The sequence below is a fragment of the Oryzias melastigma genome, linkage group LG5 (genome assembly GCF_002922805.2).
Source record: "Oryzias melastigma strain HK-1 linkage group LG5, ASM292280v2, whole genome shotgun sequence".
Taxonomy (NCBI): Eukaryota; Metazoa; Chordata; class Actinopteri; order Beloniformes; family Adrianichthyidae; genus Oryzias; species Oryzias melastigma.
The window spans coordinates 10,010,695-10,024,986 of record NC_050516.1 but is presented as its reverse complement, the minus strand read 5'-3'; the positions used below and the strand labels follow the sequence as shown (position 1 = coordinate 10,024,986).

Genomic DNA, 14,292 nt, shown 5'->3' with positions numbered 1-14,292 from the left:
ATATATTATTTCCATTTTTTCACAATTATAACCTATAACTAGAATTTAAAGAAACAGCTTTTTCTTACACAGTTTACACAGGCGTCCTGAATGACAGAATATGAAATAAGTTTAATTTGAGTCTAAGGCCCAAATTCAAATTCTTCCCTTCTCCCTTTCCCTCTGATTTGAAAAGGCAGTTTAAGGGCTAGTCGTGTCCGGGAAATGTATTTTTTAAATCCGACCCTCCGCAAGTCCTCCGTCGCGAGGTTAAACCACGCCACGCTGAGAAGCCCTTTTCTTCATGTAGGTGTTCTCTGAATCACAGAAGTTTACATTTAAATGTAAGTAATGACTTTATGTAGTAGTATGACCTTTTTAAAGTGATAAAACCGCTGTTGTTATGTATATTCCAGCGCTGGAAGCTCTGCGCTAATGCTAGCCGACCAATTATTGGTGACGTCAACGAACGAAAGTAACATCCGAAATATGTGACACTATATTTTCATAACATGCCGTTTGGAGGGATAAATGAAGGGAAAGGAAAAAATTCAGATTGGGCTTAATAATACTGATAAATGACACATGGCCATCCTGTAGGGAATCCTTCAGAAAGCTCTAAAATCAAAACTTTAACCATAAAGAAATTAATAAATATGCATTAATTATTTAAAAAAAATCCTCTCTGATCATCTTTTGATAAGGGCCAAGAATCAATACAAAAATTTTACAAATTAATTATAAACCTTTAAAAAAAATTAATCGCAATTCTTATTTTAAATTATTCGTTACCGTAACCACTTGTTGTCTGTGAATAATCACATTATGAGATCACACACAGAACTGTACATTTAGAACGTTTATTTTTAATTGGTGCTGTCAATCAATTAAAAAAAAATCAGATTAATACGACTATTGTGTTTTAATTAATCACAATTAATTACAATATTTTACTTGGTAAATTTAATATGACAACATGAAGCTTTTGAGTAAAACAGGCCAGAGAAAAAAAATGTTCTTTCATTTTTGTTGTCTGAAATGTTTAAATTTACCAATGTTAACCCAGAAGTGTAAAATGTGAGGACAAAACACAACAGTATAAGCAGAACTCGAAAGACTTTCATGCCTGCAGTATTACTGCAAGAAAACGAAGATGCTGACTACAGCCATGAGAAATAAACCTGCAGACCTGAAAAAAAATAGGTTTTTCTTAACCTTCTGGACAAAAAAACAAGCACTAAGAGGTGAACTTTCTCTCTGAACTGATGCTTTATTTAACCTGTTGTGACGATCAGCATTTATATCGCTTTCATTGGCTGCTGCTGTCGAGGATCATCTATGCGTCGTTATGTTACCATGAAAACATGCCATACCATGCATCAAACAATCTGCTTTTTGTGAAAAAGTGATTAAAAAAAAAAAAGAGACAAGAATTAAGTGCTAAAAATGATATAAGTGGGATGATACAAAAACAAAGTGTGATAACACATGCTGTAAAAGACTGAAGGACTGTTTCTTCGCATGGTGTAGTTAATGTGCGTTAATATTTATTAACGCATTAATTATTTTGATTAATTGCGTGCGTTAAAGTTCACAGCCCTAGTTCTGATCTATTTTCAAAGTGATCCCAGTGGTATTTTAGTTATAATTATGCTGTTTTATGACAAAACAAAGAAACTGTTGTTTTCTATGACATAGTTTCTGCAGAGTGCAAAGAGTTTGTTAGAAATTTGCCTCTGAATTGTGTGTGGGACTGTTAGCATGGAGTAATCCTTCCCCATCCCATCATCCATCTGTTACACCCTCTCCTGCTAGTTTACAGCTCCTCACACTCCCAAAACGTTAGCAGTGCAACCAAAACAGCGAGCAATATTGGAGCCATCTAGCTTTCACATCACTCTTTTTTTTCCAATTATATTTTTTTATCTGCTCCTGACTCATGATTTGAACAAAAAAAGAGTCAGAAATGCAATTTTAAGCTTTTATATATATATATTTCCTACATTACTAGAAAAATGCCAAAAAATGTGTTTAAAAAACACAGTTTTTTTGAAGGTGATGCACTGTTTCTGCTCCGCCACCTTCATTAAGCATTTGCTCTTCTTCCTCAGGCTAAACCCTGTCCCGCTGTCATCCCGCTCTCCTCTCCAGCTTTTCTCCGGCCGTCATCTGTTCTCTGCCCTCCAGGGCAGAGAACAGTTTCTGGTCTTGTCCAAACTTATCTCTTTGCTGTGCCTCTTTAGCCCCTTGGTCTCGTCGTGAAAACAGTTATTCATGGAAAACTGTTGCACAATTCTCAAATTTTAGCTAAACAATGCAAACATTCATCCTCCGACTTTCCTTCTCGTTGGATTGTTCTGCAAATTTCTAATTACATAGCACTGTAATCATTAAATCACAGACAACACTGTTTCACTGCAATAAAACGAAGAGAAAGCCACGTATGTCAAGCCATCTTTTTATGGATTATGTGTTTTCCGGCTCTCCAAGTTTGCTAATCCTTCACTTTAACTCAACTAAGACCTCAGGAAAATGACTACTCCAGCTTAATTCCCACTTTTTTTCAACTGTGCTGCAGTGAGACATAAATCTTCTTTGTTTGCTCAGACTGCGACTGAAACATTTCCCTGTGACTGATGTTTACTTTTGTTCGTTTGGCTGGTAATAATTGAGGAGCGTCAGCATAGCTCAGTGTGAACCCTGTTCAGATGACCAAGTCAAACAAAAGAATTTATGGAGGGTGACTGTCGGGCTTGTAGGTTCCTCTATCAGCCTGTGCATGTGACACAGTTCTGGGAAAAGCTGAGCCCTGAGTCTCCTGGTGGAGGCCAAGAGCATGAGTCAAGTTTATTAAACATCTGTTAAGATCAGCTGAAGAAATCACAACTGAATTTAGTAATAACAGTACTTTTGGCATCTTGTTATATTGATTCTAACTTAATACCTGTAATCCAAACACTATTTTTTTCACATTTTTAGATTATAAGACGCACCATCTATTTTCAAACTTAGGTCATATAAAAGTCAAACTGAACTATAAGGCACAATAAGCCGACAAAAGAGTCAGAGATAAGTCTGTCTATCAGTCAGACTTTTTAAGCTTTTTAAGCTGCGGCCAGTTTCAATGTTAAATCAATGGAACAGAGGCGACATGAGGCAATCTGAAATTTGAGTGATGGGCGTGGCAGCAGCTCGATTTGAGAGACGAGGTGCAAATCGAGCTGCGCAGCCAAAATGTAAATATCTGAAGTTTGACAGGTCGCCGCGTCGCATCTGCCAATCAGGAACTCAACTTTGGCCACGTGACGTTTTCAGTGACTCGATCAGCGGGTAGAATATAATCCAAAGCGAGCGTTTTTGTCCTGAGCTTTTATCTTTTTCATTAACCCGCTGGACCTGATGCATGGTTGTGATTTTAAAGCTACACAAGCTGTTAGACTCTTTGCTCCATGTTTATAAACGGGTTGGTTGTGGAATCAGCATCGCTTGCGCTTGTTGTACATGGGCTGGTGTCTGCCTGCGGCGGTGCAACGCGGTCGTAGGAACTGGGAGCTGGTTTCTTCAGTCAACAGTCATGCCGGTCAGGTGGGAGAGAGGGCAGAGTAAGTACTTCAATCCATGGCCCCGGGCGGTGTTCGCCTTAAGTATGCTGCGCCGGGACTTATCGAGCTGGAACTGGTCACATGACACATCGCCATTGGGCAAATGTGCAAGTGGATCCCACCCAGCCTCAATCAGAAGGACTCGGCACCCGCGCAACACCGGGCAGGCACCCCTCGTTCACCTGCCGGATGGGGATTTGGGGATTTGGGTTCTACTCTCTTCACTCACCGCTACTGAGGAAATCGTGGTTGGTTTCTTTTCCTCTGCTTATCTGGTTACAAGCGGTTTGTTTGGTCTGATCTGTGGTTGAACACACATATACCACGGCCATCCTTAAAAAAAAACAAAAAAGATCGATGGTTCTGCCACAAAACATGGAAACAGTGTGAGATGCTACCATTGACTATAAATAGACTACAGGTTGAGCTTAAACGTTCACTATTGAGAGTAAACTCACTCAGACCAGCCTAAAATATTTTCTAGAAGTTCTCCTTTATCAGCTGACAGTAATAATTTAGTTGTGTAAAGTCACGTTCTTGTTTTTCCAGAACTGTTTGTGCAATTGTAGCACAGCAATAAACAGCCATCTATAGCATTCCAATATGCCGTCTATCTTTGCGTACACAACAAGCAACTCTAGCCTATATAACTCATAGGCTACACTAACCCCTAACCTTGTGAGTAACACAAAAAAAGTACAGTCTGACATTGCTACATATTATCTCTATTGGCGTATTCACATCAACAAACCAAACCTTTTCACATCACCATGAACCTCTCAGAACGGCTTTGAAACTAATTTTGGTTGTGCTTATTCAATCAATTTATAAGGTGCTCCAGATGTGCACAGTCATGTTTAACTTAAAAAAATAAGGCTTTAAGGTGTTCTTAATAATACGGAAAATACAGAAACTGAATGATGTTTCTGTTTTAGTATCTTTACAATCAGATTATATTCAGGGATGAGTAATCACATTTTTGGGTTTCAGATTTACACTTAATGCTAAGGCTAATATGCTAATGCTAGCATGCTAATGCTAACTTGCTCATACATGCTACATGCTTCATCGGAACCTCTACTTTCTGTCCCTGAATTTAAACCAAGAATGTTTCAGTCCCTCAAATAACCACTGGAGGCCGGTTGCAGAAGTTTCTATTCTCAGTTGAGGTAAAGAGGTTCAAACCAAACCAAACTAAAATTAAAAAAAAAGTAAAAACTCCAAATTTAAATAAGCCCAGAACTGTTTTTTATGTTTAGTCTAGCTATCTTTGATGATGTGTATTTACTTTTGAGTAAACCCTCTTGATTTCATTTTTAATCCGATTTTCTCATTTTGGGGGGAGGTTAGATTTGACCGGTAGATGAACCCAACAGAACCTAAAACTCTGTCTTGTCCCACCCATCTGCCGCTGGGGAACATTGATAAAATAAACCAAGTAAACGTCAGTCCTTCCTTCATTTTCAGCTTTATGGCTGACATCAGAGATGACTGCATATATTTCTGCCTACATGTGTGTCTATTGTCTGTTCATGAAAGCAAGCAGTTTGAATGAGAGAAAAACATCTATATAATGTCTTATAATGAAACAAAACTTCTCTGGGCTAGTATGAATCATCATTTGGTAATCTCAGAAACATTAGTGATGGCTGCCAACTTAACTTTTTTTTAACAAGTTACATGACAGTAAATGGAAATATTGAATGTCATATCCTGGATCACCTGACATTTTTCATTATAATCCAACAGGATATTGTTTGAATGACTTTCACTGAAATTATGGGTACAAAACTGCAATTATAAGTACAAAAATCTTTGAAATATTCTGGATTCTTTTGACAAACAGAGTAGAAAACAACAAACCAAAACAATACTGTAATTAAGTTAACTGGAGAATTCTGCATACTTCAACTAGACAGCCGGAGCATTTCATTCCCACACTGAGCAGCATTCAGTCAAGCAAAGTCTTTATCTGCAGAGACTGTCCAGCTGAACACATTCCACCCCTGCCTCCTCTTCACCTTCAACAAGGGGATTCCCTCTGCCCCCACTATTGTCCACCACAGCCTGTGGGTTAACCCAAAGAGCCTCAGAGGCTAACAGAGGTCATTGTTTGACCTGAATGTGCACGCACAAGAGACATTTCTTTAAAGATTCAATCTCTCTTTGTCTTGACCACCGTTCAGGCCCTCTGGGATTTTTCTTGTTTTGTTTTCAGGTTTTTTTTGCAGAGTTGCTATTAAGCTAATAAGTGCAGGTTTCACAACTCTGCCTGAGGCGGTGGCTGAAGAAAGTCTTCTTTCAGATTTGAACCACAGTCTAAACAAACTGTCAGGCCATATATTGCAAATGTGCCTGTGTCCTCTGCCCAGATAAGTGAAGTTAAGCACATGACAATGTAACTCTGTGGGAAGCTAACCTGAAATGACTCTTTATGGGAAACATTGACAGCATTTAGGTGATGTCTCCGTTTTGAGTGGCACTTAAAATTGCTCATAAGAGGTGGACTGGCGTTTTACCTTCAGGCTGAAACCAAAACATAAGCACAAGTGACACATAAGTAAAGGTATGCCATTCACTCCGAGTGATTTCTGCATGCTCGGACTGGTTCAACAAAAGCTGACCGCCTTAGCTTTTACAAAGCACAAACGTTACCAACTGATGGAGGGTTGGAATCAGCTGCAGCAGCACACAGTTGTTATTATAGCCCCAAAGTTTTATGCCTGTTTAGAAACTCCTTCAGGTCATCAACCAGCAAGAAAATCCAGATTAGGAAGTTGGATCTCAGCTCTGTAGACACAGTTTAATCTCCCTTTGAGTTCTTCATCTATCATTTCAAAGACAGTAAAAGTAACCTATTAAATCAGGGTTTACTTTGAAGGGTATTTCCTTGATTAACCAAGATTTTCTACTGCATATTTTGAAATCAGAAAAGCCCATTTTAGCCTCTTAAAGTTCTACATTTCTTACCATATTTCACTGCAAGAGTCATAAAGATCATAAACAAAATATAACAGCTGACATGACTGTTTATGAGAACTGGACTGAGTGAATGTGACTTTACCAAAAGAAAATGAGTATTTCCAGCTCCAACCTAATGAAGTCAATTCAGTCACCATTTTTTAGCGATATGGACGCGGCCATGTTGGAACCAGAAATAACCCAACATTGACACATTGTGTACTTTTTGTAAATGTTCTCAAGAAACAGTAACTCATCTATTTTGTCCCTTTTTACAATCTTTCTGCCAAATCTTCTGCAATTTATTTTCTTATAAATTGCTCTCTCTTTTTGTAAGAATGTGTTGTTTGGCTTCCACCAGCATAAGAATTTGGCGTTTCAATTTTTATCAATTTATTTATTTTACTTACTAAATTTTTACATCCATAAATGCAAATTTTCTGACAAAATTCCTAAGTTTTCCTTTTTTTTTCTGGTGGAAGCCAAACTATAAATTGAATAAATCCTTAAAAAAAAACAAAAAACAAAAGGCTGTGAAATATCTTAAAATTTGTTTTCAATACAAAATCATTGAAAATGTAAACTGTAATTTTTTGCTCGTACTTTTATTTACTCACTGTATGACGTTTTTTGTTTCTTTCTACCCCTGGTCTTTTATATTATCTATTTTTTTATTTTTTATGTGCTGTTTTAATAGATCTAAAATGTATTTTAATGGATATTTTGCATGTTTTCTTTTGTACCGAAACTCATGTTTACAATAAAGTTTATTTAAAAAAAATGTTGGAGCCAGAAAATGCCAATAGGCAGTGAATGAATGAATAAATGAATGACTGGGGCCAATCTTGACTCAGTTTGAGTCAACATTTCTATGGCAACCAACTAATAGTGAGCTTTGTTAGAAGTCTACACCCCTATTACTTGAAAGCGGGCTATATGAAGTCTTCCAAATGTTTGGAACATTTAGTGGAGACCCCCCACTTTTATTGAAGCGTCTGATTGGCCAGTTTATAACTGACCAACTATATGTAGTAAAAATATTGCTAAAAATATGATGATTATCTAGAACACGTTTAAAATATAGTATCTGAGCAAATATAGGTTATTTCTCTATAAAATTCAGTGGGATTTTGGCTTGTGAAGGTTGCGTGAACTTCCTGTTTGGCAGTAGGGAGGAGTCCCTCAGTCCAGTTCTCAATTACAGTCAATGGATTTAAGTGGATCCATGACAAGTTTTGTCAGCAATATCACTGAAAGAAAAAGTAAGAGATGAATAGTGAGTCATGGGAGTGTCAGTTATCGTGATTCATGCACAATTTTTGTCTCAAAACACATAATCCAAACCTGAAGGTAATTTTGTCACACCCTGGTGTGAAATAAGTTCACAGCATTTGGCCCATCTGTTGGGGGGAGTTGAGCTTTTACAGCCGCAGTCATGAAGCATTTAATGGTTTGACCCTCCAGTCCAGCCCCTTCATGTTAAGAGTCAAGCAGGGAGGCACTGGCTCCAACTCTTAGGGACTTCTTTGAATTTGAACCCACAACCTTCCTGTTTCAGGGCAGACACTCCACCACAAGGCCATGAAGCTGCTGACACAATGTTGAGTCTTGGAGGAGTGACTGTAATAACACGGATGTAATCAATCATAGCCCCAAATATATCATCATTTAAGCCAAGACCTCTGAGTTACTCCTTAGAAAATATTTTTCAAAACTTCCTATTCATCTCAAAACTTATACATTTTTATGAAAACCTTAAATGTAAAAAAAAAAAAAAAAAGTTGATTGAGGCTGAAAATGTTAAAAAAGAATAAGAGTTAAAAGTCTCCAGAACACAACGGGAGCTGAAACTGATAAGATAAAACATCAGCAGTCTTCAAATGAGTCATCTGTGCAACCACTGCAGCATGCGATTCCAAAGGAACACCTGATATTCAGATGACTGAAGGTGAGCAAAGGCTCTGAAGAACATTTTTGGCTTGCTGTCATGAAAACGACAGGATCAGACAGGCAAAAGGGAAATCAGCTGAACGCCAGCAAAGAGAGTTGCTAAAGACAAGCAGCAGGGTTTGGCTTAAAAAAAGTTCCAAGCACTTTATATAATCTATGTAAAACATTTTGGATGTTCTGCAGCTCATGCTCTTAAGATATAAGAAATGTTACGTAAATCTGCTAGAAGGTTTGAGATTTGTCTGTAAATGTCTTTATAAATGTATAGATTTATTTCAAGAAATGGATTAATACAATAAAAAAAACAATTTCAGATATTAATTAGATATCCAATTCAATTAAAAAATAAATAAAAAATTAGCAAAAATGATTGCAAATAATGCTATCTCCTTAAAAGTGTTATTACTCATAATCATAAATAGACTTTTTTGCTTTAAGTCATACAGGACACACATGTCAAATTAGATGAATTCAATATAATGATATTCAATTAAAGTCAAGTAAATTAAAATAGCATCAAAATCTTTCAACATAGTAATCTAAAAAAGCATTTTTACCCAACAAAACACCAAGAAGTCAAAAAACCTGCACTAGCCAAATGATTAAAGCAACAAACTAAAATGCTTTTATTTATAAGAAACTCTGCTCAATTTATTGATCAAGTAGTTCTGTCTGCTTTTATAATTTGAAAATGAAGAAAACCGCAATTGGAGAAGCAAAACTCTTTGATAAAAAATATAATTATTACCTTTAGTATAAAAAAAATGTGTTGCTTGTTGTGAGATACTTATATTCTATTCTTTGATCCACATCGGGATCCTCTTTCCCACAACACAACATGCAGTGTAAGAGTTCATATGGTCATTTTCTAGTTAAAGTGTCTCTAATAACTGTAATAGTTTTGTATTGTCTAACTCTAAAAAGCCACACAAAGATAAATAAATCCAATAATATTTGGGATATTCAATTTTCATAGCTGTATTGGATTTTTACCTTCTTTACTAAATACATTTGACTTTATATTTAAAAATAAAGAAATAAATATTAAGTAAATATTAAGCTGAATCCTAAGAAAACGTGACGACTGACAATCATTTCTTGTCGGTGCTCAAGTTTCCAGAGAAAAAGCGATGTTCAACTGGTTAAATGTAGCATCTAAGTAAAAATGATTACACCAGGCTCTTGTGCTGACAGAACGACAAATCACATGCCGCTCCAAAGTCCTTGGAAGGACAAGTCTGCCCTTGCTGGTGAGCTATTGTTTTTACTGTATAACACAGTAACTAAATGCATCAGAAATCTGGAGTTTGTTCTGAAGTTCAGCTGAGACAGAAAGTCACGGTCATGCACGCTGCAGGAATCAGACAGTTTGGACTCTGCAGGCTCATGTGACTGTACGTTAGGGTGGTCACGGAGGAAAACATCACTCATGCTAAAAGTAAAACAAACAGCTATAAAGGCTGGCCAAACAAGTGTACTGCGTGTGTGTGAGTGTGCATGCATGTGTGTGCAAGTTTTGGGGAGGGAGACAAAGTGCAGTGGTTGGTAATAGTCCTCCAAGTCTGATCTTAAACAAACTTTAACAACTTTATACACAACGCTAACCTTTCTGACATGCTAGCATGTAAATTATTGGTCTCACTGCTACAGACGGTTTGACAAGCTACTTTTGTAGCAGCAACACAAGTGAAACATCTCTCTGGAAAGCTAACACATTCCCACCTAGTGGTTCTCTTGTCCTCTTTAATTACAGTCCTCTGTGACTGGACTCAGACCAGTCCAGTCATAAAAAAGACTTCAATGTAAACAAAATAAAGAGAGAATCCATTATGTTCACATGCAAAGACCTTTTTTCTTTGGCAAAAGAACTCTCAGCTCACTCAAGTATGGGCACCGTCTGCATCACTTAAGTCCTCATGAAAGGATTTAAAGATTCAAAACAAAAGGAAATGTGCTGCTCGGTGTCTTTGTCGGCGTGTGGACACTTAGGATGCTCTGAGCTGTTGATGTGAACCGCCAACAACAAAAAGCTTTGGAGACTGCAGGGAAGCTGGCGCTGTGCCGTTTCTTTAATAAGCAGAAGCAGAGGGTGATGCAAGAGAAGACAAAGACAAAGTTGGGACATGCTCACTGAGAGAAGTGATGAGTAATCTCATCAAGCAATCACTGGTGAGTCAAAAGTTTCTTCAATCTCACTGGAAAACATGTTTGTCTTAAAACAGGTTTAAAATGTAAAAAAACATGATGCTTTTTCTTCTAAAATTGAAAAAAAAATCTGCCAGTGGAACTACTGACGTTTGTCAATTTCTTACAATAAATTGTGACCTTCTGAACTTTCAGGACAAAATCATAACTTGAAGTAATCTATAAACACTAGAGGTGGGAGATAATGAGAATTAGGATATGAATCAAATACCAAAGAACTGAAGCATTGGATCAATAAACAAAAGTTCTGTAGTTTGTTATATTTACAAAATATTAGTTTTTATCAAATCAAATTTTTAAGTTGAGTGTAAACCATCAACACAAAATTTTAATTTGATACAAATTAATTTTTTTGATTGTTGCAAATTACAGCACTTCTGTTAATTGAGCCAATGTTTCACTTTTTACAGTGTAATTACAGGGCTAGTATCACCGATATTGATACCAATATTATACTTTTTTTTTTTCTTGAAATGCTTGATTAAAGAATAGATTTGGAAATACACAATTTTTTTGTTCATTAAGTGTTTAGTAAAACACAGGAAAGAGACTTTTGGCAAATAAAGATATTAATTGATCAATTACAAAAACCTGAACTCAACAGGCATTAGAAATAGAACATGTAAATTAATAGAGGTATAATACAATAATAATAATACAATAACTATTGCAAAATGTGAAAACATTCTACTGTATAACTAAATATTTACAAAAATGAAGGAAGTAATAAAGTATCAGTCATTAGTGAAAAGTAAACAAAAGCAGTACTGTAAAATACATATATTTTATACTCAAATTGTGCTGTTTTTTGTCCAACCTGGCAACACTGCAGACAGACATGAGTAAAAGCTCTTCAGTGCTTTGAAAAAAAACTGCAACTAAAGTATTGATCTCATTACGCTAGTATCAGTACCTCACCTTGGTATCAATACTATCGATACTTAGATCGATATACCAACCCCAATAAGCACTAATTTTTAGATACATAGTTCTGGCAGCACAAAATATAGCTCCACAAAAATAGTTTTGTATCTTCAAAATAGGTAGATCTATCCACTTTTACCCTGAAAATGATCTAATTATCGAATTTTAGGAGCTATAACAATTCAACTATCCTTCTTTCTTGACCTTAATTATTTTAAAGAGTACTGTTACACTTTTTTATTTGATAAAATTGTCTAAGAAATTATAATTATAAATAACTTCTGTCCCGTTGTTGTTAAATGTTATTTATGTTACGAGTCAAATAAAACTTTCTAGTTTCTCTAAATCAAGCAAGCAAACATTAACAAATAAAACTTCTGCTTAAAAATGTTAATTAAAGTATAAACAACTCACATTTATCAGAAATATTGCTTAAAAAATATGTTTCCAAGATCAAATGAATCAGCAAGATTTATTGTCCTAAAACGAATCCCTCCAAAGTGTCTATTAAGCTAGTTTTTGCTTAAATCAAGTGCAATAAAATCTATTTAACTAGAAATATGACAAAAATACTTTGTAAAAGGTTGTATTTTTGCAGTGCAGGAGACATCTGGCGATAGTTCTTTTCATGCTTTGGTCTTTTCTGGTCTTTAAACTTCACTGAGAGAGTGAAAGGAACCGAGACCTTCATTCAAGCGGAAGGCACGCTCAAAGCCTGGAATCTTGTTGTTTCACAGCCAAAAGTAAAGAAAAGCAACACGAGAGACAAACGGAGATGTTACTTTACCATGTTTGCAGGACTTTCTTCACTATGAGGTGGAAACTTTAGTCATTTTTGGTCCTTGAATTCTCTCAGGACTGCCCCCCTTGGCTATAGGAGACTTGCCATGTTTAGAACATCAACAATAGAAGCTGGCTGAAGTACATCCACATGACAGTGAGCTGCCTTCCTTGATGAATAAGTAAAGTTAACGCCATTCTCCGTGCACACTGTCGTCGTGCCTCAGAAAGTTCAGAAGCTGCCTGTTGATCTTCCAGCTCCTCTTTCACTTCTTCTCCTTCGCTTCCCGGCTTTCTCTGAGCATCGGGGGAGCGAGGCTGGGAAGAGGGAAGGAGAAGCTTGTCTGAGAGGGGGAGGAGAAAGCATTCCCTTTCAGAGGAAATCCCCCTCGAGGCTTTTCAGCATTTCTTCGCCCTCGCTCACACACACGGGCTTTAACACACATCCAACACACACAGCAGAAGCTGAAACACCCTCCCAATGTGTCAGAGCTGTCCCGAAAGGAATCAAAACATGTCCTCATGTAAACATAGATGTAGTACACATGCTGCATAGATCCAGCCCCTTGTTTATGGCCCCCAGTTTCTTTTGGAAGGTAAAGTCAGGCTTTCTTCTTCTGCCCGCTCCAAGTTTCTCATTTCCTTTCCTTTGTCTTCCGGCAGACTGCCCAGGTCTTAACTCATATCACGGGCAACAGAGGGATTCCCTGCAGAGGCTGAGCCAAGCAGCACTCATGACTGCTGCTATAATGTCATATTTGGTCAGAGGAATGTAGGTCGCTACCCTGTGGATGTTTATAGCTGGAAATGAAAGGTGGATCCAGGATGAACAGAGAATGAAAGCCAGACTCCCTCATTTCTGGATGAAAGCGATTGACAAGCCCACATTTATTTCTCACGTGACCCTGAAGGTTTACACTAGCAACGCCCAGCTGGTCTGCACCTCTGTTTGTGCGTTTAAAGTCCAGGAATGCCACAGAAGTCCATGAAATGTCTGTGCTGGGAGGAGAGAGAAGCCATCTCATTTAATAAAAAGCTCTGACCAAGTTGCAGCTGGAATTGTGAAGATCTGCCTCTCATCTGTCTGTGGTTTCTCTGCAGAGCTGCACCCTCCAGAACATTCCAGACTTGTTGTAATTTCTGACAGAGAAACCAAAGCTAATAGGCTTTTCCTCTCAAACCAGAGGAGTAACAAATGCAGAGCCTTTATTGGCATTTGCTCCATCCTAGTTCTGTCTACCATCATGTTGATTAATATTACAGGAAGAAAGAAAAACCTTCTCTGCTAGTTTCCTAACTTAGAGCTACCAGCTCACATGTGCAAATGTACTCAAAAACTTTGTGATTTTTGTTCTTTTTGCAGCTGAGGAAACATTATCAAACTAAAGTATGTTGTAAGTGATGTTTCAATTATTTTGTGGTTTACCTGCATTCTGACATAAATGGTACACAGATGGAAAAGAAAAAGTTTATGTTTTCTTTCATTCCAGATAACTCGGGTCTCAAAGAAAACTTTTCCAGAAGGTCTGATTATTCTGTCTCACAGCCGTCCAGACTGCAAGGACCAGAATGTTTTCTTAATTCTGTTTTCTTACTGTACGATCCCCGGCCTCAGATATGGTGACATCACAACCGTCAAAACAAGGAATAAGTCAAAATTCTTTATGGATTAAAAAAAAATCTAAATCAACAAACAAAACCAAAACACACTTTGGGGGACATCCATAGGAAGCTTTCAAATTATTATGGGATGTCCTCAGGACTTATGGCTTGGTGGCCATTTTGTAATAAAGTGTAATTTTTTTGTCATTTTCCCACAATATGGAAAAAAAAAACATTATTTACAAAGTTTTACACAAACGGTACCAGCTCAAGTCACAACCAAAGTTTT

At 37.1% G+C, this 14,292-nt stretch overlaps 1 protein-coding gene across 2 annotated transcripts in view; it reads right to left on the bottom strand.

Annotated features, from left to right (window-relative positions):
• quo (quattro) overlaps positions 1-13,037 on the bottom strand; it is a 43,367-nt gene extending 30,330 nt beyond the window's left edge. Inside the window, exon 1 of one of the 2 annotated variants that reach the window (XM_024270671.2) lies at positions 12,409-13,037. In XM_024270671.2, the coding sequence (XP_024126439.1) occupies positions 12,409-12,411 (3 nt within the window). In that variant the 5' untranslated portion in view covers positions 12,412-13,037. The remainder of the gene's footprint in view (positions 1-12,408) is intronic. The other variant, XM_024270669.2, reaches the window with a different exon arrangement.
• Between the last annotated feature and the right edge of the window lie 1,255 nt (positions 13,038-14,292).